Source organism: Protopterus annectens, chromosome 16.part0 (assembly GCF_019279795.1).
Source record: "Protopterus annectens isolate FY-2018-M chromosome 16.part0, PAN1.0, whole genome shotgun sequence".
Classification (NCBI taxonomy): Eukaryota; Metazoa; Chordata; order Ceratodontiformes; family Protopteridae; genus Protopterus; species Protopterus annectens.
This window is the reverse complement of record NC_056750.1, coordinates 360,050,800-360,076,160: the sequence shown is the minus strand read 5'-3', so window position 1 is coordinate 360,076,160 and position 25,361 is coordinate 360,050,800. Positions and strand designations below refer to the sequence as shown.

Sequence of the window (25,361 nt, the reverse complement as noted above, 5' to 3'; positions counted from 1 at the left end):
GCGTTTGAGATTTTGAATTTCACGGTTTAGGGCATTTGGTGTTTTTGCCGTTCGCGCAATATGTGTTGCTGTTTTCCTATTCGCTGAAAAGGTCTTTCGTGCTTATAATATAGGCCCCACCAAGCAGACTTCCTTCTCATCATCTCTATATCTAGAAGTTTACACTATCCACGTCTAACTTCTGTTCTTCTAAATCTGTGCAACACCCATTCCTTCATAACTCAATAATCTGTTTTCCATGTAATTTAAATTTCAGTATTTTTTTTTTAAATGGTCTTTCTTGGGAACTGTACCATGTGTAATAAGTATACATGTATTTCAGTCATTGTTCTGAAACTCTTTTTGTTATCACTTTTGGCTTCCCAGAATATGCTATGTCTCGCTGAAAATATGTAATGTTTACTTCCTGTCTGAACCTTCACTGACACTGTGTCTCCAGTTTCATTACCCTGCTTTCCTATAATTGCTTTAGTGTCAAGCAACAAACTACAACCTGTTTTGAACAACCCTGGATAACATTAGTATTATTCAGAATTATCATATGGGTAACACTATTTGTCTGTGCACTGTAGTATATTTTATTATGTCACTCTGTATATAGCGACGTAATAAAACATAATGTCATATTGTATGACATAATAAAAAAATATACTGCTGTCTGGCAGTTGGCTTAAAGGATTAAGGTGCTGTTAACTATATGTTTTCTATGGTCGAGTGGTGCAAGGTTTGATTCCCCATGCCTCTGTTCTCTAACTGTGTGACTCTAAACAAGTTATTTAACCATTCACCACTCCTGGGCTGAGTCTGAAAAAGGTCCATGGAGATCAGTGTTCTACCCCAGAAAACAAATACAAATAAATATATCTTTGAAGCTTTCTTCCCTTGCTTCTGCTGAAAATGGATACTGATACCCAGTCAAGCTTTCCAGGTAAACAAATGTGAAAAAAATAAAGAAATTCTAATTTTAACCAAGGACCATTGAATACCTTGATTACAACAACTGACATTCCTTAGGTAGATATAAAGTATTGCAGGAGAAGTAGTATAGATTATAACCATGCAATTTGAGGTAAGACATATGCAGCTTCTTTGATGGTTGTTTGCCTTTTGGAAGTCATTGGGTGTGACATGCATTCTAGATCTCAAGACTCTCCTACCACCAGTGTCTTCTTTTTCCTGAGTCAGTTCCTCTGTTCAGTTGCCATTTTCAGCCCTGTGTGAAACCTGGTCATTTCCTCAATTTAACTCGACTTCCAGACTTTCACATAGATTCTGAACCATTTTACTACCAGGTTTTGGTACAGAGTTCTAAAAGAATATTGTAACTGATCACCCTGAGACCTTTACAGCTGCTTTATAATCATCCATTGTTAATATATTTATCAAAATGTCCATTAATGCTTTGGGTAGAAGTAGATATCCATTAGTTAAGTTAATACAGTTATAATTATTAAAAAAAAGACTCCCTTTGCCTTGTGTTTTCAGTTGCTGTTACTCTGTCTTTGATGTAATCATCAGTCATGTATGAAGTAAAGCACATAGTTTCTATTTTATGGAAGGAAGTGTATATTGAAGCTAAAACACACTGAATGGTCACTATTACAGAATAAGTCATTATTGATGGAAATTAGCAACATGTGGTTATGCACCTTCTGGCATAACTTCAGGAGCTTTTGGAGCATCCCCAGCTTGGTGCTGCACTCCTTGCTTAGCTCAGGATGCACCTGATGCACAACTAAACAAGGGGCGTAGTTCACACCATTTTCAGTTTTTGTTTTTTTTTTGACCCAAGAAGTGATTTCTTATTAATCCGTTTGCTCTCTGACCCCTTCAGGCAGTTTCCCGACTGACAAGTACCCATCTCCAAGTCTTTTTTCTGGTTTACAATATTTATTAATATTAGACTGTTTATGAGTTTTAATTAGGAACTGCATGGATTGTTGTTATCAAGGTCTATGATATTCCTTGAAAAATTGATGTGCCTGTGGAAGACAAGATCTACCAAAATGCTATCATTTAGTGCTTCAGTCATTTGGTGTAGCGACATAAGGCCTCCTGATGTAAGCAGTGTCATCTTGCATAAAAATATACTCCATCAAAGTGTCAGAACGTTGAAGGCCTCCTCTGAAAACAGGAAACTAGCAGTATTAGCCTGCATTTGTCCCAAAGAGTGAGTGAGCATGTGCCCCGAAAAAGGGGAAAAGGCAAAAGAAGATGGAAAAAAACAAGCCCATGTGTTTTTTAGGAACTTGAGAAGCCTTAACCCTTTCAATCTTTACAAGGCTTTTGAGAGTGCTGTAGCAAGAGAGGATTTTTTTTTTGTCCATCTCTGACAGTGTGGCCTACATCTATTGTGTCGTGGCCTGTTCTGATCCTTTTGGAGATGGACAAAAGGGATCATAGCTCAGGTAGTCAACCATGGCTCAAGTGAACTGATTAAGATCACTAGGAAAGACCGTGGTTTCCACATCTGTGCAACATGTATCCTTTGGAGATTTTTGTGTCATCAAATGGGTTATCCTTCAAGATATTCCTGACATCCTGGTGCAGGAGACTGTGGAGGCCCCTGCAAGTATTAGGCTTTCCAGCCTATCTTCTCACTGACAGGATGAGATACCTCTTACTTTAAGATTGCTCTCCAAAAGTCAAAAACCCATCCTACCAGCATCAGCCCTGGTGTCTGCCACTTTCAAATGTAGTAGGTTTTCTATGAAATGTGATGCCATTTGGCATAAGATTAGCCCAAGAATGACTTAGCCCCTTAAATTTGGTTGACAGCTTCTCTGTTAAAGAGAAAGAGAGCTTTCTAACTCCTTGAATACTTGGATACTGTTTGTAAGTCTGTTTTTATGGCCCGTCAGTCTCCATGTTTCAGGACTCTGTCTACCAAGTCCTGACATTTCAAATGGTAACCCCTGCATATCTATATATCTATTGTATATATAAATAATTGCCTATCAGAATATTAAACATTCTGATGTTTCAATACAAAACATCCATCTAAAATGAGCAGAACACAAAATAAATAAATAAAAAATACAAGGAGACAAGCATCCCTGCACTCCCATCAGCAAAAGGGCAAATTCCTTCCCTCATATATGCCAAAATCTTGCAGACACAGAAGGTGGCAGTACCCAAAGCTAAGAAACTTCATTCTCCTAAGCCAGTATTAGGAATGAGGAACAATCAATATTTCACACATTCGACCAAATGAACTGCAAGTATAGTGTCTTTATATATATATATATATATATATATATATATATATATATATATATATATATATAGTTCTATATTTATATATGTGTGTGTGTCTATATATATATATATATATATATATATATATATATATATATATATATATATATGGACATTTTGAGCAAAATGCTCTAATGTCGGTATCTGTTTTATTTGGGAATGGGGACTGGACAATCTTGGAGTATATATAAAAATTAGATGTTTTGCTGTCTGCTCTGGCTGTGTGTGTGTGTGTGTGTGTGTGTGTGTGTGTGTGTGTAGTGTGTGTGTGTGTGTTTATATATATTTATATATATATATATATATATATATATATATATATATATATATATATATATATATATATATATATATATATATATATATATATATATATATATATATATATATATATATATATATATATATATATATATAAAAATACACACACACGTAGTTATATTGGCAAAAAGATATAGAGATCTACAAACATAGTCTTTAGAACTATTCACTATCAGACCCACATTACTAAATTCCAGATGAGGCTTACCTAAACAGCATTTGAGGTAGAAAAGCAAGTTGTAAAATATGTGGATATGATGCTGTCCAAAGCATACTTTTTTCTCTTTTGGTTGTCACCTTTGAGTTGAAGGGGGCACATGTCTGATAACTGCCTAGGGTAGCAACTAAGCTAACTATGGCTGTGATGTCAGTTGGCAGTTGTATGGCCTTGGGCCAAAACAAATCAGTGGAGTTGTTAAGTTTTCTCACGTCAAAGCCAAATAGCTTTTAACAATAGCATCAGATAAATTATTAAGAGATATGTATCATCAAGCCACAGAATACAGTTCCACTCCTTTTCTGCTTTACTTGGTTTGCTTTCCATCCCTCCAGAGTAAGAAGCCCACCAGCATGGCTAGTTTTGGTACAGCTCCTTCAGTTCTGGCTATAGAGTTAACTTTGTGGATTAAAAAAGGGAATTTTACTCTAAGCTATTTCTGGTCCCAAATTATGGGTGGCCCTTGCACACTCTATAGATTTTTCTAGACTGAGCAGGATTTTAAAGGTTTATCCACATTCAGAATGTGAATATTTAAAATATAATTTATATTGCTTTCTGCACTGTCTCAGAAAGCTGTTCATACCCATCTAGAAGAATCATAGTACCAAAGATTCATGATGGGGCACAAGTGTTTCATTTTTACTTCCTGGGCCTTTGATCAATATATATATCTGCCAAGAGGCTTAGAGCCAGTGTGTGTGCTCACCACAGGACCCAAGAGATCTGTGTTTGCCTTTATCCAGGCAATTGCCTTAGCAAGTCTGTTTCAGTGAGAGAACAAAAAAGCTTCATGAAGTAATTTTTCCATTGTCTGTCCAGTGTTATGTCCTCCATTAACCTAGATTTTCTTGCTACTGGAGAGAATCCTGCATTTGCGTTAGTTCTTGAAGTGCATCCACAAGCCATTAGTGTCAGTAGGGGTATTTTTGAGGCATGCGGGCTGCATGGTAGCTCCATCCTAATTGGCCAGGTTGCATTTGAGGAAGCTACTTGGGTACCTAATTAACAAAATATTGCTCCATCCTTATGGGCCAGGATGCATTTCAGGAAACTCCCTGGGTACTTAATTAACAAAATATTGCTCCATCCTCTTCCATCAAGGATGAATTCAAATCCTGTCCCTGCAGATGCTAGCAAGTCAAGAGATGTTATTTGTAATCCACAGATCAGCAAGTCCTTAGCTACTGATACCATGGATGTAGCCTGGAGGACCCACACAGATGCACACAGAAGGTATAATGCACCTATTGTCATTTTATGATTAAATGACATATAAATCCAAAGGACATAACCCTACAATGGAGGTTTTCCTTAAGATGTTTTACATTTCAAACTAGCTAAGAAAATGTTTTTTTCCAGTGTGGGGACATCATAATGTGCTGGAAAATTTAACTCGTACTTTGTGCCTACATTTTGTAGTGGCATTTAAATTATTGTCTTGGAAAACTTTATTTATGATGGCTATTGCGTTATCTAGAAGGGTGTCTAAACTTCAGGCTGTGGTGGGTAATGAATTAAGCACTTTTTTACAACAAGGAGCCTTTACGCTAATTTTTTCTTCATGTCAAAGGTAGTATCTAAACTGGTACTTAATCAGACTCTTTGGCTGACAGTCTTGTCTCTTATTCCACAACACATTGGTGAAAGGAAGCTTTAGGTAGCATCTTTTAAGAGCAAAGAAGTAGGGCAAAGTCTGAACAGCTGTTTGTCTACCTTATGCCAGGTTAAGAGGGCAGGCCTATCTATAAATAAACACTGTATAAATGGATATCAAACTGCACTTTATTAGAAGAGCAAAATAAAATACTTAAATTGCCTGGTTATTGCCAGGTCTTGCAGGGCAACAACCTCCTTTAAGCATGTATCAGCAAAGATTATCTATGAAGTAGCATGTGAACTGTGGTGCATGCCTTTTCAGGTGATACACTCCAGACATTCCATTGTTGAAAGGGACAGGATTTCCTATCCTAACCTGCAAGTCTGTTGTGCCCTGCTCCTCAAAGGGGACACTGCTTCTTCTGATAAGAAATTGTACTACAGTATTAATCCCCATGATGAAGTTAGTACAGTTTTGGGAGTATGCTTACTTTAGCCTCAGCTGTCTAAGTAGGGCCACTATTGCAATCTTGGATCCTATCCTATTACTCTCTTTTCCAGATTTACTTATTCTCTCCTTTGTGATGAGGAGAGAGAGAGAGAGAGAGGAGGAAGCAAGCCTTTTGTACAAATAGTAAGGTCACTATCTAACCATGTTTTCCCTGAGACAAATATGGTGCGGGATGTTATATATGGGTTTTTGTCTTTATTGCTTATGCAACACCTCCAGTAACTACCATTTCATGTAATGAAAAAAGCCATCAACCTAAGGTCAGAATTGTAATAAAGCAGTTAAACCAAAATCCTAAGCAGATGATGCGGAACATGATGAGCAGTATAAAAGAAATTTCAGTAATGTATGCAGCACAAGTAATGTTGTCAAAGTTAGAAGTGTAAAAAATCAGCCTAAACTATTACAACTAGTGTTTTTGCAAGAAAGTAGATTGTGAAAGCTATGGTATTCACAGTTTCATAGAGATTCCTAAACTTGTATCACCAAATGAAACTGCACTGTATACTTTTGAAAATATAGTTGAATTTTCCAGACTTAAAATGATTCCCAGACTGAAAAGGTTCTTTTTCTTCTTTCGGCTTTACCTGCTTATGGGTCGCCACAGCGGATCACCTGTCCGCTCATGATTGGCAGTGGAGTTTTACAGTGTCGAGTTGCCAGCCCGGCACCCAACCTTCCACAGAAGGTACAAACACACACGCACTCACACCTAGGGCCAATTTAGAGTGTCCAATCCACCTGCAGCATGTCTTTGGGATGTGGGAGGAAACTGGAGCACCCAGAGGAAACCCACGCGACCACAGGGAGGACATGCAGACTCCACACAGAAGGCACCCCAGCCAATGATCGAACTGGAGAACCTCTTGCTGTGAGGTGACAATGCTATCCACTGCACCACCATGGCCGCCCCCCAGACTGAAAAGGTTAATGTATCAAAATGTGGTTTAAATATATGCAAACATTTATTTGATACAAATAGCCTATGATTATTATAGTGCCATAAATATGTTACAGTATTAAGTGTAATCTGTGCATCCCATAAATACATAGTATGTGTGTATCTATAATGTACATGGATGTTTGGCGTTAATGCTAATAAGTTAGATATGATTAGCTTGTTATGATGTACACAGATTATTTTTTAAATCATAAACTATAGACATCATGGAGGTTAGTTCCGTGAGGATGATGATTGCATTTCATGTCTCTGTTTATTACTTACCTTAAGCCTCTTGACATGATAGGGCCCCGTTTGGACCGGGTAACAATGTGTTGAGCATTCTAGTTTAGAGGCTCTGAGAATAAGTGGAGTTAGCATTCTCTGTCTTCCCTGACTTTTCAGGAGCAATTTGATTTTATCCTTGCTGCAGGACACACTTGCTGGGGTCATCCAACCAAAAAAAGATTGAAAAATGGTGCAGGCTGTTCTTTTATCCATTTATCATCCTGGGCTGGAGAGGACTCTGTCCTTGATCTGGACTTACTCAAAAGCACCAAAGTTTAGTTAGAAGGTCAGCATCCACCTATGTCCAATTCCCATAGAGGTATACTGGAGTAGTGACCCTACCCTAACTTCTTTGGTTATGATTAGTAGATGCATACAGCTATACTTTTGTTTGTCCTGTCTGTTGCTGTACAAGTAAGACTATACTATGTGTTTGTAAACCATCAGTCCCAGTGAGACTTTACCTTAGATTTTATTTATTTTATTTATTCATTGTAATTTTTAAGTGCTGCTTTTCTCTCTCTTTCTCTCTCTCTCTCTCTCTCTCTAAAGGACTTGGCCATGTACATAAATGAAGTGAAAAGAGACAGAGAAACATTAAAGAAAATCAGCGAATTTCAACTTTGTATAGAAAACTTGGTAAGTGTTACATATTTTTATATTTTATAAAATAATAAAGTTCTAAAAGCTTGGAGCAGATGGAGTTTGCTGTCAACAGACCTCCATGGCACTGCACTAGATGTTAACATTTGCTTTAGATGTTTTATCCTAGACAGTGTGATATATATTTCAGGAAAAGCATGCTGGAACTCAATTCTTGAAGCTTTGTTAGTATGTTGTATCATTTTGTAAGAAGGCTGACTTCCCTGATTTAGTTTGATTAATTGTGCAGTTAATATTTTCAGCAAAAACGGTACCTAATTTATCATTTTCCTGTCTGTAGTTGTTTTGTTTTTTAAATTCTTTGTATCTTTCAGTGGTAGAGTTTTGTTCAGTTGTCTGTCAGCAGTCAGAAAAAATAATGAAGTAAGTGAGTGAAGGTGTGAGAGACAGAAGGGAGACTGAAAAAGAGAGGGAGTGCATAAGTGGTAGTATGTCATAGTCTGTTTTTGAAACAGGATGTGTTTTTAGGTTGTATATGAGCAGTGAGCAACATTTAGTGATAAAGGAACAGTATGTGAGAGTAATCATCTAATTTCGTAATCTGGTGCTGGAAATCAGGTAATCTGTTCTATATCACTCAGTGTCTTCATGTATGACAATCACTGATGACTTTGGGGCATTGAAGAGAATCACAGTATTAACCGGTGCTTTGTGGCAAGTGTTTTACTGCACAATGCTTTCCATCCTTAGTAAGCCAAAGTAAGTGTGATGGAAGGATGGAGGAGCAAAATCAAAAATACTTTATTAATCTTCAAATGATAAAAAAAAGGTGCATTTAACGCCACAAGTTTAGAATCAGCATTTTCATCTACATTCCAAGACTTTGTCAGGACTTATTTCATTTGTCCAAACACTTATTTTATATCAACATTAAATGAAATAATTAGATGCATGAATAGAGTAACAAAATTAATTAATACCATATTTGGTAAAACAATTGGTCACTGCTTGAAAAAAGCATATAAAATAACATCCATTTTTAAAAGGTCATGAACATCCATTTGAAAATAAGACAGCTGACTAAAAGGCAAATAATTAGAAACAAACTTGGCTATATAAATATATAAAATATGTGCTTTGTTAACACTTTAGAACCATTTTTGAAAAAAAAGTCACTACATCCAGAAGAAGGCTCATAGAATATCATTAATATTTTCTTACAGGGATATACACATGTATCAAAAATAAGAATGGAAATGAAAATAAACCCCCTAACTATAACAGCATATGAATATTAAACATACTATTAAAATAATAATCATACAAGTGTCACTACTGTGTTATGTATTGGTAATAATTTATAAATAATACTATGTTTAAAAGTAAAATATTAGAAATGAACAGAAAATTGGGCCAACTAAATCCATAGGTCAATTAAAATGTGTATTATAAACTATTCATAAACAACTGTTAAAATTAATGTAAAATCACTCTTTGTTTTAGCCCAAACAAAACAAGAACCAGGCCACCCGAAGCACTCTCCCAAATCATGTTTAGTAAAGTCAGTAAAACAAACACTGCAGTAGTAACGCAATAAAAACTTTATAAAAAATCAAAAGTGAAAACTCTCCACAGTTGTTACTGTTACAGTTACAGTTTTTATTGTGTCGTTGCTACCACAGTGTTTGTCTTATTGACTTTACTATACGTGATTTGAGAGCGAACTTCGGGCAGCCTGGTTCTTGTTTTGTTTGGGATATTTCTATTTTGGAAGATCCAGTTCCAGTGCTCATTTTGTTGCTTAGGTTTTAGTTGTTTGTTTTAGGCTAATTCAAAAAAGTTCAAAAAAGAAAAAAACTAAAGAATCCCACAAAATTAGATGTGCAATTTTGCTGCCCTTAATTTTAATACAGGAACAATTAACATATTTTCATTGCTGCCTGGAGGTTAGTAGCATTTAATCTCAACTGCCAATGCAATTTTCTTTATTCTAATCTGGTTTCCCAGTTACCACCCCTAGAATCACATTCAGTAATGTCCAAAACAGCAAATTTAAAACCAGCAAAATTAGAACATGCAGCAGAATGCTTGTATAAAGCATTACTTATATACTGATGTTTTATATTGTACTTGTGTTTGTAAATTCTTCTGTTTAGCTTTCTGTCTGTCTTGCCAATATAAAATGCTGGACAAACAGACCACTTTGCTGTGTATACAGCCCTACTAGATAAGCATGTTCCATGCTTCAATTTAACATACATTTTGTCTTCTAAGTCTAAACATGTCTTGTTACCTAGTAGGATGTTGGTAGAGTAATTGCATCTACCACATTTAGACATACGCTTAATAGTATTAAATGTAGAATTAGAATTGTGTTTATTCTTTTCTAAAAGAACACTATTATGTTTGTTAATATTCATATGGCATAATAGTTAAGGGTTTTAATTTCATTTCCATTCTTATTTTTATATACATGTGTTGTCCCTTTAAGAAAGCTTAATGTTATTCTGTTAACCTTTTTATGGATGTAATGACTGGTTTAATTATTTTTTTCCAAAAAAGGTTCTAAAGTGCTAAGAAAACACATATTTTATTTATTAATATATTTATTTAGTAAGTTTTTCTAATATTTTGCCTTTTAGTCAGCTGTCTTATTTTCAAGTGGATATTTGTGCCCTTTAAAAAAAAGATGCATTATTTTATTAGCTTTTTTCAAGCAGTGACTGATTTAATTGTTTTACCAAATACGGTATTAATTTTGTTACTCAATTTATGCAGCTAATTGTTTCATCTAATGTTTGTATAAAAGTAATTATTTGGACAATTGAGATCAGTTCTGATGAAGTCGTGGGTTGTAGACAAAAATTCTGATTCTAAACTTATAACATTAAGCACACTAATGTTTTTGATTTTTTGGAGATTAATAAAGTATTTATTTTGATTTTGTTCCTTCATCCTTCCAGCACATTTATTTTGGTTTATTAGTCTTGGGAGTATGCATGGCTACAATTTTATTTGTTTTTTGAACTTTCCACACTTAATTCACAAATAACAAACTCAGGATTACGTCCCCACTCAGAAAAAAAGAGCTTGCAGAAGCACTAAGCCTTGATTCTGTGCATCCCACTCAGAGTCGGTCCATATTATAGTAGCACCATAAATGCCTGAATCACAGTTGTCATGTGTCCTTGCACTTTCAGCCACTATTGCACATGCTTTTCTGCTGTAGACAAAAAATAGTTTGCAGGACTCAAATCAGGCATGGTGAAAGTTATTACAGCCTGTGGGATCAGTTTATCATAACAGCATGTTGTTAAATAGCACAGATTTGGCTCAGATATTCAATTAGTATTTTTCAAGTATTTATTCCAGTTTAAATTTGATGAATTTCAGACCTGTGAAACTGGCACAATAACAAATGTTCCCCCAGCTGTTTGTGAATTTATTGTAATAAAATATGTAGATGAACTTAAAGAAATGAGTACCCCTGGCTCAGACGATGTTGCTAGTATATCCTGACTAAAATTAATAATCCTACCTTGTTTATCATCTATATTTAACAGTTTTCAAATAGTTTTGTCCTATCAGTATAGCAATTATCCAGTTTTATTCCCATTCACAAGGGTGGTGCTACTGCATAATCAAAAACTTTAAGCCAGTCAGCCTAACACCTCTATTAAGCAAGACTTTACAAAGGTGTTTTTTTCTTTATTGGGATCCGTTGGCAGCACTGGTTTACTTTATGATCTGACTCAGCATGGGTTTGTTAGAAACAGATTTGCATTTACTAACTTGGCTGACTTTTATGAATCAGATAGTATTATTCTTTACTAGGGGCTACACGTGTGAGTCATTTATTTAGAACTTTCATAGGTTTATAGGTAAGTACTTGGCTTTCTGGCCTTGAAGACCATTTTAAGCATATCCAGTTCACCTGTGTGCTCATATTAACCTGTTCCATTTGGTTAGAGATCATCTTACCCATCACATGGCCAATAATTATATATTACTTTTAATGTTAATAACTAGGGTCATACCATAGATAATTTGAGGGGACCCATGCAAGGTATAAAGCATTTAGGAGCTGCCTCTACCATTAGTAGCACAGGGTGCAGCCCTGTGGTAAATTTTCCTTCTCCCATCCATAGATCCAAGTTGTGCTTGAATATAAACAGAGATGAACTTTATTTTATGTGGATGGAGATTCTGTTCCAGAGCAGTGGTATCCTATGTAAGATTTATCTGTCCTTCCAAATTATTCTGTTGATGTTGCAGAAGAGGTTTAGATCCCTAGACTGAGTATTTCTGAATTCATTTGACTTGCTGATATGCAGGAAATCCATCAGTATTTAGTCAGAGGATGCCAGACACAGATCACCTCTTAGCAGTCTATAGGACAATTGAGTATAGTTAAAGGACTTTGAGTCAGTCAATGTTGGGCATGTTGCTTAGGCCTTGCATCCCTTTAGTAAGGTATTTCTGTGGGTGTTCAAAAGCCTTTGACAGCATCCCACACTGTATAATTATTAACTGCTTAAAGAAGCATAGTGCTGATTCATATAGTATCAGCTGGGTAGTAGCAAGGCTTTATATCAGGAAATTGAGTGAAAATATTAAATTACTAGTCAGACAGGGATAAGATCACTACAGGTGTGTACCTAGGGTTCCATTCTGTGGCCTATACTGTTTAATGTGTTTTTTTCTGCTTTTCTACTTGTACAAATTATGCTGGATCTCAAAATTTGCTGGCAATATTAAAGTAGGAGCTCCCAGTCTAGCATTAAATGAAGCAAATTTTAATAGCTACCTTAATGAGTTGTCCTGTGGGTTTAAAACATTTTTTTGTGTAAACTTTAATCAGGACAAAAGCAGTATTATGCTATTTGGTAAAAATAATCTTTTAGTAAGTATCAACTTGTTTTTTTTTTATTTAACACCTTTATTGAATTATCACATGGGGCATAGGTGTACATACATTTATATAAATGAAAACAAGCACGTCAATATGTTCACAGTTGCAAATATTATGCATTGCGTATATTCTTTTATACATTTATTTTCAATCCAGCAGTACATATATCAATTCCTGTCTCCCCTTAAATGTCACTGTGCCTTCAAAACATCATTCTCCATATATTGTTTGCACAAATTCCATTTTGTTCTGTGTAATTTGCTCCCACCCTTTTCTAAAGATCCCACTTCCAGTTCTTTTACGTCTGTTAGAATAGTCACAACTTAAAATACAATTGGTTTAGACTTCCATTTCTAGTAATTGCTTTTTTTTTTTTTTTGGGCAGCCACCAGAATTAAATTTAGTAAGTCCTTTCCATGTCTGGGCAGTTCAGATCATGTATCTTAGCTCAAAAAATCCTTTTCTTGAGTTACACTCATTTGCTTAGTCAATATTTCTAACAGAATATTCTATAGGGCATTTTTAAAGTCTACCAACCTATTACACTCCCAAAACAGATGTTGCTAGTTACCTTTTTCTTCTCTGTCACACCTTCAACATTTTCTTCTGTGCGAGGAAAAATTATTTGGAGTCTGCTTTGGTTATAAAATACCTATGCAAACACTGCCAAGCAAAAATCCTAAATCTTCTAGACTTTGTTGCATATTTAGGAACCATGCACATGGCTTCCCATTGTCTCCTTGTGAATTGCTTATCCAATCTCTCTTCCCAGTCTTTTCTATCTTCCTCTGACAATTCCTATAGTGAGATTATTTTGTATGACCTACTAATTATCCCCATTATAACAGCATCTTCTGTTCTAGATTCAACTAAAAGCTCTGCTAGTGCATATTTTTCACTTAAAATTCCCCTACCCCTTTCTCTTTACCTATACTGTGATAACAATCCCTGATAGAGAAAGCAAGTCAATAGCCTGCAGTCCAAATGCCTTCTAGGCCTCTTCCCACTCTTTTACCTTCCTCTCTCTGGTTACTTGCTCCAAATACCTTGGTTCTTTTGTTAGTTTTCTCCAGCAAGTTCCAGCACCCTCTTGCCTATTCTCTGTACTCCCAATTGCAGTCATCCCCATTGGCAGAATCTATTTTCTCTATTCTTGTGTAGGCTTATTTCATAGAATACTTTCTGCTTCTTTATTAACATAGTAATAATCTGTATGGCTGCTGTTTTCTCCCAATTTCTTGAATCCCCCCTCCGCGTCATTATCATCCTTTTCCATAACGAGTTATAACTTTCTGTTTGTGTTATGTATACGAGACTTAACTGTGTAGCTCTAAAATATCCTTTCAAATCAGGAAGGATTAACTTATCCACTTAACCATTGCCATCTTCTCCTCCCAGGTAAAATCCTTCAACTCTTTATTAATTGCTGTCAACGTCTTCTATACTGTTTGATAAAAATATGCCTGACCTTCATAACAAATGAAGGGACTAAAAAACGTTTTCACTGCTTCTGTCTTGCTATCCATATTCATAAAACAGGGCTTCCAGTTTCTCTTTTTTTTTAATTATCTTTTAAGTCTCTTCCCACATATCCGTAGCTGCCATAACAGAGCCCTTGTTAGCCCATAGTCTCAAATACTTTTTTTTATCCTGTCCTCACAAATATAGGAATTACTGAACGAATTCACGTGTGGATACACAGTTTACAGCTCTAGCCTTTGGGTTTTTCTTCATTAATTTTATATCCTGAAAAGACTTGAAACTGTCTCAGAATGTTCCACAACATTGAGATGTTCTTTTCTAGTTTTGTCATGTACAAAATAATATTGTCTGCAAATAAAGTCAGCTTTTTTTGACCATCATACTAACTGTATCCTTGAATTTATGAGTACTTATTTTCTTTGCTAATGACTCTAAACATAATGCAGATAACAAAAGGGAAAGAGAATGCCCTGCTTGGTTTCTCTCTTCCGATACAACTTATCAGAGAGGAACCCTCTCACTTTAACTGTTGCCTCTGATCCCTCATGTATCCTCCTAATTAACCTTGTTATTGTATCAGGGAATGCAAATGTTTCTATTAACCTTCTCAAAATCCTAGCTTACTTTGTTGAATGCTTTCTCTGCATCAAGACCCACCAACAACAGAATTATTTTCTTGTATTGTTCATCCCTCTGAATCATTATTGTTTTATTAATGTTGTCAAATGTTTGCCTCCCCTCCACAAAACAAAATATATCCATATCTATCAGTGTTGGCAACACATTGCCATTCTTTTAGCTATTCTTGACATTAACACTTTGTAATCATGATATAAAATTGAAATGGGACTATATAAAGCTGGGTCTGATGGGCTTTATGATCTGTAAGTTTTATAGCCACCACAGCTTTCTTCCAAGATGCGGATGCTTCCCCTCCTTTTAAAATACTACTAAATAACACCTTCCAGATCTTTATCACTTTCTTCCCTCTTTGCTTCCAGGAGTATCATCTATTTTTTTACACTTTCATGAGATTTATTGTCCATAACTGTTTTTATGTCGTCTCCGCCTGCCTTAACTGTTAATTGTTGAGTCTCATCTGCCTCTAGCCTTGGCACACCTAAGTCTTCCATAAATGTTCCATGTGTGCTTTTTCTTCTGCTTCATACAAATTTTAATAAAATTTCCAAAATATCTGTAATGTCTCTACAGTATCTGTGGCTATTTTTCTTGTTATAGGCTACTACGTTTAGCAACAACCCATTCTACTTTCTGTTGCATAAGTCATTGTGCTCCAAAGTAATTATCAAAAAACAGTTGCTTAACAGCAGTTTTTCTAAAGTCATACATAATATCCAGGGACTCCTTTGTTTTGTTTCTCAGTCTGCATTTGTGCCTCCTCTTGTTCTGTGAGATACCCCTTATTCTAAAATACTTTAACCCTTGTCAGCCCCTCTAAATAATTCTTGATGTTAAGTTGTCTCTCTTTCGCCTTCATTCTTGCTGGTTGGGTTCGGAGCCGATCCTCTGCTCCGACTCGGCCAATTTTTAAAGCTTGAGAGCTACTTACTGGCTCGAGGCCTCCCTATATCCTACAATGCCTGGCGCTAGACCCCCAGATCTCTCTTGCCGCTTCAGCTATGAGGTTGCGCTTCACTGGCTCAGGGCATATTAATCTTTTGTATTTGTAGTAGTTAAACTGTTAGTGTATATTTTTCGAATCTTTTGTTAAATCAGAGTAGTACTGTAGATTAGTCTTAGTTTCCCTGTGTTTCTGACCCTTAGGAAACTCGTTTTTACTTAGAGAGTTTCTCCCCTCCCCCCATCTCCCAAGTAGGCCGTTTAAGTTAGAGGCTAGCCCCTTCTCTTATATATTGTTTCAGTAGGAAGTAGTGTTTAGCCTTTGTAGTCTAAGATCATAGTCTCTTATTTTTTTGTTAGTATTGTTACTTAAAATCTTTTGTGTGAAGGTGTGGGACTAGTGTGAGTGTGTGTGTTTTTTTGCACTCGTCAAAAATTTTATCCATTGGTATTCCTTTTATTTCTAACATGTCAAAGGATACCAAGGTATCAGGGTTCAAGAAGTGTGACTCATGCTGTCAGAAAATGTCTCTGACAGACGGTCACACTTCTTGTGTTTATTGTTTGGGTTCCCTACACCTGCAGGACTCTTGCTCGGTATGTCATGCCTTTAGTCCAAGAGTCCTGCAGGAGCGTAGGAACAGGTTAATTTTCAGTGGTTTACTAAAACCCTAGGGGTCTCCGGCAAAGTCTCAGCCAGCTAAAACCCCTAAGCCCACCAAGCCATCGGCTTCCAGTACGGAGCCGTTGCCAGGTGGAGCATCTGCTTCACTTTCGGTTCCGGCCAGGACCGAAGTATCAAAATCTCTCTTGGCTCCGACCTTGGTGTTGGAGCTGTCAGGGAGCCGTAAGCGATCCAGATCGCCATCCCTGGAGTCGATTCGCTCGGCTCTGGGATCACCTTTGCTACAATCTGAACGGCGCCATAGGTTCCTCTCTTCTCGGTCATGACTTGGAGAGAGTGGTCAGTAGACTCCTCAAATTGCAGGCCCTGGCTAAAATGTTAACTAGCCCTCCTCATCAGGCTGTGGCCACTCCCTTTTCTAAAGTAGTTACTCCTCCAACTCCTCCTGTTCAAAGCCGGAGCTTGTTGGGGCTCAGATGCTTCCCCTTTTGGCTCTTTCGTCGGCTCCGATTTCTTCAATGGGATCTGGGTGCTGAGACTCCCTCGTTGGCTCCGAGGGGGCGAGTGGCATCGGACCCTTGTCCGACCCTGTTCTCCCTCTCGGAGCTTCGGCGCAGGTAGGCTCGGCTCCTACATCGGCCTCAGAGCCGTCCCTTTCGGTGCTGGAGGGGATTCTCATCTCCTCGAAGCGGGGACGCTCTTCTGTGCTGGACAGGGGCACCTTCAAGGTCATGAGGAGCATGCTGACTTCTGAGTCTGCACCTCGATCAGCCCCTTCAGCTCCTCTCCCCAGGGAGCCTGCTTCAGTCTCTGTCCCTCCTCCAGACCCCAAGCGAGGGGATCAAATGCTCCAGGTCACCCCACTGGGTGTATCTTCCTCTTCCGAGGCCTCCCCTGAGATTTCAGAGGAGCCCCCTCAAAAGAGGAAATGTAAGAGGAAACATGTTGACTCCCCAGAGTCGGTCACGTCAGATACTGACTTGGAGGATTCGGAAGGGTCCCCAAGATCCCCCTCTGAAGATGTCTCTTTCTCAGACATTCTTGAGATCCTTAAGCTGAGGGGGAACTGGTCTGCCCTTAACCCTTCTGAGGATGAGTCTGTATACTTGGATGTGTTTGGTTCTTGCCCCTCCACCTCCTGGGTGTCTCCGCCTTTCGATCCATTAATGGAAGTGGTGGCTCGGAAGGCGTGGTCAGTTCCGGGCACACTGGAATCAACCCCTTGCAGGCCCACTAAGTTTATCATGGCCCCCCAAGATAAACGGATTCTGACAAAGTGTGTCCCCGTTGATGCCATGGTGGTAGCAGCTGTCACGAAAAAGGAGTTGGCTGACACTTCTGTACCTGTCCATCCCCCTAATAAAGAGTCTAGGACGATGGATAGATAAGGGAAGCAGATGTTTTCCTCCACGACCTTCTCCATGCGGTCGCTGAACTATTTGTGCCACTTCACTTGTCTTCAGGGGGATCTCCTCAAGGAGCTAGGAGATACCCTGCAAGATCCATCAGCTGTGGGGGCTCAAGACAAGATAAACTCCCAGCTGGTGACTCTTAATTCTATTAACTCCTCCATGTGGCTCATTTCGTATGCGGCTGATGGGGCGAGTAGAGCCGCGGGCACAGGCGTTGCTTTGAGAAGGCATGCCTGGATGCGGTTATGTAACTTCGCTGATCCCTTCAAGGTGTCTTTCACAAACACCCCTTTTGATGGTTCGGCTCTGTTTGGACCTCAGGTGAAAGATACACTTACCAGGTGTGAGCAGGAAGGCAAGACTCTCTCTGCCATTGGAGTCCGTTTTTCCACTCCCTCTAGATCATACCCTAAGGGTCAGAAGAGTGGGAAGATGTGGTTCCGGAAACTCCAGGGAGCCGTGCCTGACACACGTGGTGAGTTTCCCTCCAGAGGCAGAAGAGGGAACAACAATAGATGCCGCCCGCGAGGTAGAGGGGGTCCGCAGAATCAGGGCAGCAGAATCTTTCTCTGACAAGCTCTTCCAGCACCCCTGAGAGGATGCCCAGCTGTCCACCTTCAGAGGCAGTCGGTGGAAGGTTGTCTCTGTACCCAGAAGCCTGGCGTCTCATCACTCGAGACAGATGGGTGTACAGTCTGTCATATCTGGAGGTTACAAAATCCCGTTTGTCCATACTCCCTTAAAATCAAACAACCCCATCCCAGATGTTTCACCCAGTCTAAGGGAACAGGCAGTACAAGAAATTTCAAGACTGCTAAAAAAACGGCCCATCCAACAAGTCCCAGCAGACCAGCAAGGATCCGGAATTTACTCAAAGTTCTTTTTGGTACCCAAGAAGACAGGGGACTGGAGACCCATTTTGGATTTCAGCAGACTAAACAAGTCTGTTCAAAGAACGAAGTTCTGGATGGTCACGCTTCAGTCCATTCTACCCTTTTTGGGTCAGGACATTTGGATGTGCTCCATAGATCTTCAGGATGAGTACTACCACATCAAAATGGACTGGCTTTCCAGAAGGTTTCTCCACGTCCGGCTGGGAGCCAGTCATTACCAGTTCAGAGCCCTGCCCTTTGGTCTCATCACAGCCCCCAGGGTGTTCACCATATGCATGGCAGTGGTTACCGCTTACCTGAGATGGCAAGGATTCCAGGTGTTTCCATATCTAGACGACTGGCTCCTTACTGCTACCATCAGACATCAATTGCTAAGAGCCAGGGATTATACCATCCAAACATGCTCCAACCTAGGTATCTCAATAAATTTTGAAAAGCCTGCATTGTCATCTTGTCAGTCGTTAACCTTTATAGGTGCAAGATTAAATACAAAAGATCTGTCTGCAAGGCTTCCAGTAGACAGAGTGGCAGACATTTGCCAACATGTACAGATATTATTAGGATGCAGAAAGATTCAGGCCAGATTCGTCCTAAAAACCTTAGGTCTCATGGCAGCAGCGATCATATTAGTTCCCCTGGCTCGTTTTCACATGAGGATTCTCCAGTAGATGCTTTTCACCCAATGGTCCCTTCAACAACTTCCTTTGTCTCACAAGATAATAATCACACAGTCATGCAAGGACCACTTGGCTTGGTGGATGGTCTCTCCGTCAGTACCCCAGGGCAGACCATTTGTCCTTCCTCCTCTAGTTGCCACGGTGACCATGGATGCCTCCCTGATCGGGTGGGGGGGCATTTTCAGGGCAGAACTGTTCAGGGCACCTGGCAACCCCACGAGTACCACTTGCACATAAACGTCTTGGAGATGAGGGTGGTGCTTTTAGCATTGCAAGCTCTTCAGAACTCTCTACCCACTGGGACCATTGCAGTTCAGACAGACAATATGTCTGTAGTGTGGTACATCAACAAGCAGAGCGGAACCAAGTCATATCCCTTATGTCGAGAAGCACTCAGACTATGGCAGTGGGCGATCTCCTCTCAACGGTTTCTGATGGCAATGCACATCCCTGGGAAGTCTAGCGTCATAGCGGACAGGCTAAGCAGAGCTATTCTCTTGCCTCACGAGTGGTCTCTCAACTGGACAGTAGCGGACAGAATCTTCCGCAGATGGGGTCAGCCTTGCTGTGAACTTTTCGCAACTCCTCTCAACAGCAAGTGCGACAGTTTCTTCACTCTCTTCCCTCTTCCTGGACACTCCCCCAGAGACGCTCTAGTTCATGATTGGTCCCAGGGACTTCTGTATGCATTCCCACCCTTTCCACTAATTCCCAAACTAATTCAGAAAGCTACCGTGCTGGGTTGCAGGATGATCCTCATTGCCCCCTACTGGCCTCGACAAGTCTGGTTCCCATTCCTGCATCGTCACCTTCTAGAGCAGCCTTGGAATCTGGACCCAGTTCCGGACCTCCTGATCCATCAGTCGTGCAGGCTGCATCAGTCTCTTCAGTCTCTCAACCTCACTGCTTGGTTGCTCCACTTCCCACCTTAGCCAGGCTTCTCAGTATTTCCAATTCAGTGTGTGAGATTATCCTTTCCTCGCACAAACCTACAACCAGGAAGACTTATGCTAGTAAGTAGAAACGTTTCTCTTTCTGGGCAGAGGCTAGAAATATTGATCCCCCCACGGCTCCTGTCCATAATGTTCTGGACTTCTTAGCAGAACTTTTTAAAGCGGGCTCCTCGTCAGCCACCATTAGAGTTCAATTAGCGGCAATCTCTAATTTCCATACGGGCCTGTCAGAAACCAGCATCATGTCCCATAAGCTTTGCAAAGCCTTTCTGAAAGGAACAATCTTGCTCAGGCCTCCAGTGAGAGATCCCCCGCCTCAGTGGGACTTAAATTTGATCCTAGCTTCCTTGATACTTCCCCCCTTTGAACCGGCAGCTTCCTGTTCCTTAAAATTGCTTACTTGGAAAACCCTCTTTTTGGTGGCCATTACTTCAGCGAGGAGAGTTTCTGAACATCAAATTTGTGTTCGTCCTCCTTATCTAGTTTTCCATAAGGATAAGGACTAATCCTTTGTTCCTTCCCAAGGTCCCCTCTGAGAACAATTTGAATCAATCCATCGATCTGCCAGACTTTTTTCCAAATTATTCCAATAAAGCTGAACACAAATTACACCAGTTGGATGTTCATAGGCAATTACGTTTCTATTTGCATAGGACTGAGCAAATAAGGAAATCAGACCAACTCTTCCTGTCATATGCGGAGGGTAAGCAGGGTCGACCGGTGTCTAAAGTAACCTTATCCAGGTTGTTGTCCTCTATTATTATCCTTATTTATCAGTTGAGGCGTAAAGAACTCCCTGCTAAACCTAAAGGCCACTCTACTAGGGCTTTAGCTACGTCAGTAGTCTTTCAAGCAAGACTACCAATGGAAGCCATTTATGCGGCGGCCACATGGGCCACCCCTCATACCTTCATTTCACATTATAAATTGGGTGTGGCCTCTAGGAGTAGAGCTGATTTTGGTTCCACTGTGCTCAAGAGTCTGTTCCAATGAGCCACCCAGGACTAAGGTGCTAGGGACACTGTCCCAACCAGCAAGAATGAAGGCAAGAGAGACAACTTAACATTAAGATGTTATGTACCTACCATAACGTTCCATGTTAGTTGTCTTCTTCTCGCCTTCTTTCTTGCATCCCACCCTCCATCCCCCTAGCCTAGATGGACCGAGAAGAGTCTTCCTACGAGTCTTGTCACTGGCTGAGTCTTTACCGTTTAATGTCCTCTACCTTTTTCTTCAGCCCTCTAGCTGAAGTCTTGTTTTTGGGACAATTGTCCTCTTGCATTATTTTTGGTGTTAGGTCTTCCAAATGAGATCTGGGGGTATAGCGCCAGGCATTGTGGGATATAGGGAGGCCTCGAGCCAGTAAGTAGTTCTCGAGCTTTAGAAATTGGCCGAGTTGGAGCCAAGGATTGGCTCCGAACCCACCAGCAAGAAAGAAGGCGAGAAGAAGACAACTAACATGGAACGTTATGGTAGGTACATAATTTATTATTATTTCTTAACTGCGTCTCTATCTTTTTCTTTTATTTCTACCCTATTTTTCAACTTTAATTTCACTTTATCCCACTCACTAACTATAACCTCTGAAAAAAATGTATATCTTCCCTAAATAACTTGACAGTTTTTCAATACCCATTCCTTAAAATTCCTTTCTTTTTAACAGGAAGGTGAGGAAGCACCAGTCTCTCATTTGTACTTCATTACCCTGCATTTTTATCTTAGTACTTGTATCTTGGGGGAATAATGTATACATTCTCTTTGAGTTCTTAATACTGAATTCACATCTTCCATAACAAATATTTTCATAAATTTCTTCAAAAATCTACCCTCTTTATATTTTCCCTTCTTGAGCCTCCAAAACTGTCAGTGTTGCAAATCAAGTTCCAATGTCCATGTATAATAAATATTCCCTACTGAAAGCCCATTATTTCTTCTAAAATTTTCTTAAGCTTCATAATACCTGTTTTTGGTGGAATATAAATAAATACATGCCTGAGTAATTCTCTTCCCTTGACTGTAGCCCCTTAGTAACAAAAATCTACAATTACTTTTTCCCCACTTATGTCACTGTTGCAGCTCTGATAGCAGTGAGTAAAAGTACTCCCTTTTTCATTTGTCCCTGGTACTCTGTTGAATATCCCTTCTGAAATTCTTTATTTATTAAATTCACATGTTCATTTCTAAGTATGTCTCATATAACATTCCTATTTTAACTCTACATTTCTTAATATAATTCAATACTTTTTCCTTTTTGTCTGTACCTGAGAAGCCATTCACTTTCCAAAAGAATATGTTTAGTGTAGTCATTATGGAACAAAGTTATTATTCTCTTCCCTTATAGATGAATTTTTTTTTATTTTTAAATGTCTGTTTCCTGGTTTTGTGTTACTTGCACCGTCTAATGTTTGCCAGGTCGATCTTTTACGCATTTGTTTCTTAACATCTCCATTTGAACTTGTCACATTTTCCAGACTTTTTATTTTAATGGAAATCCTGAAAAAATAAATGGAACACTCTCTCAACACCCCAATACCCTATTAATTAAAAACAAAGATACAAAAGTATGTATATCCTCAAATAATGAAGTGTAACCCTCCTAATAGGAGCAATTGTACCAAATTGACAGTTAAACATACACAACGCACACATGTACACACACACACACACACACACACACACACACACACACACACACACACACCACACAGGGAAAACCTAACCTCAAATTAAGGTTATCAATGTTTAAGCCACATGTTACAGCCTATTACTTAGTCTATTAGTCTGTTCTTGTCTTGTCTTTATTCCTGTCCTAGATATGGAAAGCAACTTGTTTGTTTTCAGAAAACATTAACTTTTATCCTTGGGAAATTTGCCATTTACTTGTACTGACCACAGTTGTCCTTGTATTTCAAGAACTGACTTCAAAACCACTCACGTTTGCCCTTCAAATACTTCTGGACACTGATCAGCAGCTTAATTTCAGATCTCCCAGTGTGAAAAAAGAAACTGTGAAACAGTAGCCAGTGATATTGTCAGGTTGAATAAAATTCAGTTACTGACTAGTAAATAATTTTGTGGATACTAGCAATGAAGAGGTTTAGAGAACCTGAAAGAAAATTGACCAGAAAAGGTGAAAACGTTGCCTGGGAAGAATCCTGCATCTGCTCAGCAAAAAGCAGTTCAAGCTCCAGCTTTGGTACAGGAGATGGAGTCTAGTAATTTAGAGGAAAATATATCAAAAGTGTTCAGAGCTGATTAAAGTAAAGGAAAAACTGAAAGAGTATAGCCGCTCAAATAAAAGGCTGGAAAGATAGAAAAAGCTATAAACATCTATTTAGATGAACTGATAAAATGGCAAAAATCAGAGGTCAAAATGAATAAATAATAACTTATTTCAAAAAATGCTAGAATTAGAACACAGAGCACTCAGAGAAAACCTGAGATTTAATGCTGTATCAGAGAAACTGGAAGAAACAGACTACATTAACATTATGAAAGCACAGATAAACAACTGGACTGGTATTTCACAGCAGGATTTGTATGCTCAAAACCTGGCTATGAGATAGCACGCAAGACTTGTACAACTAAAGCTACAGTGTTACCAGCAAAAAGAGTTTATCCTGACAAAACTGGCAAAGGGACAAATTATTAAAATTTGGAGCCAGTTCAATGTTTGTGGAAAATTATTATTCGCTGTACACCAAGGAGAAGAGAAGAAAATTTATCCCAGTAATCATGGAATGTCAAGACACAGGTGTGAGATTCGAGCTACTGGATACATCTGTCTTCAGAATATTTTTTTTCTGAAGGATCAGACATTTTTGGTGCAGAACAGGCGAAGGAGGAAAAAAAAAAGCTTGCGCAACAAAAAGTGAGCCATCAAACAGTATGGTACTCTGCTTCTCATTCTTCTGATAGTAATGCTCACAGAACGACTTTGTTAGTGAAACCTTTTCCAATATTTCAAAAGAAAATGCTGTAGATACAGAAAAAAAAAACCCACAGGAGTTGACTAGAAGAATCAGGAGCACTTTGGACTTGAACTGGAGTCGGAAACTGGGAGATGGAGGTGAACAGGAAGAAGACCAGCACCACTGAAATTAGTGAATAAATGTGAAACTATAAAGCATCAATCGTAGTGAAATATGGCTTTAAAAAGGGAGTCTCTGAGAAATACTGGACTTTTGTTGACTTTGTTAAACTTGTGGATGGACTGAAAGGCATGTACCCCACTTGATTTCATTAAGATCTGAAAGGACACTAAAAGAAAAAAATAGTAACTGTAAGGAAAATAATTTTTGTTGTTAAAAGTATTTCTATAAAACATTTCTTGATATACATTGCATGTTATATAGTAAATAATTTTCAGTGATTTTTTTATGTGATAAAATTCTAAAGTATAAACACATGCTTTTTTATTTTGTTAGCTTTAAGGCTTTACAATGTAAAAAGTGAAGAAAGGCTAGACAAAAACAGGTTTAAGTTAATAGGCTGCAATTGTGGGCTGTTGTGGTGGGGGTGTGCTGTTATGCATAGGTGAATGTCTGGATTATTGCCCTTACTCTAAGTTTTTTTGTGTAAGCAGGTGGGCTTTAAAACAAGAGACCACTGTGAATATAATGAATAGTTTTCCTTTATGAAATAAATGTTCAGTGTGAGTTGAGAAGTCTGCAGCTGAGGGCATTTGTAGATTATGTTCTTATGTTTCCACAAAAAGCTGAATACAGGTGAAGGTAATAAATATCAAGCTGTCTGGGCATTGTTTGCTGAAAGAAATGTAAAATGTAAAGCTTCAATGGTAAGTAGCTTAGTTAAAATAAAATTTGAAATTATTGGAAGTGAAAAAGAGATAGCTTTTCTGGTACCTAAATTCTTCACTGCGTTTATTAGAACAGTATATAAGTTAGTATTAATTAAAGGTAAGCGAGTCATTTCTTTTAAGGCTAAACACGCTGCTTTTCACATCTGGGAGGGGAAAAAAGATGATACAAGTACAGACAGAAATTAGTGTAATTAGGAGCACAGGCTTTAACATGCACTTAGTGTGGATGATTCGGGACAATTGTTCCTTTCAGGACAGTTAAACTTA

General features: G+C 38.6%; 1 protein-coding gene across 1 annotated transcript in view; it reads left to right on the top strand.

Moving 5' to 3' along the window:
• The window catches only part of VAV2 (vav guanine nucleotide exchange factor 2), a 3,316,635-nt gene that overhangs the window by 2,516,087 nt on the left and 775,187 nt on the right, over positions 1 to 25,361 (top strand). The window contains exon 13 of the mRNA XM_044058536.1: positions 7,687 to 7,773. Coding sequence (XP_043914471.1) covers positions 7,687 to 7,773 — 87 coding nt within the window. The remainder of the gene's footprint in view (positions 1 to 7,686; positions 7,774 to 25,361) is intronic.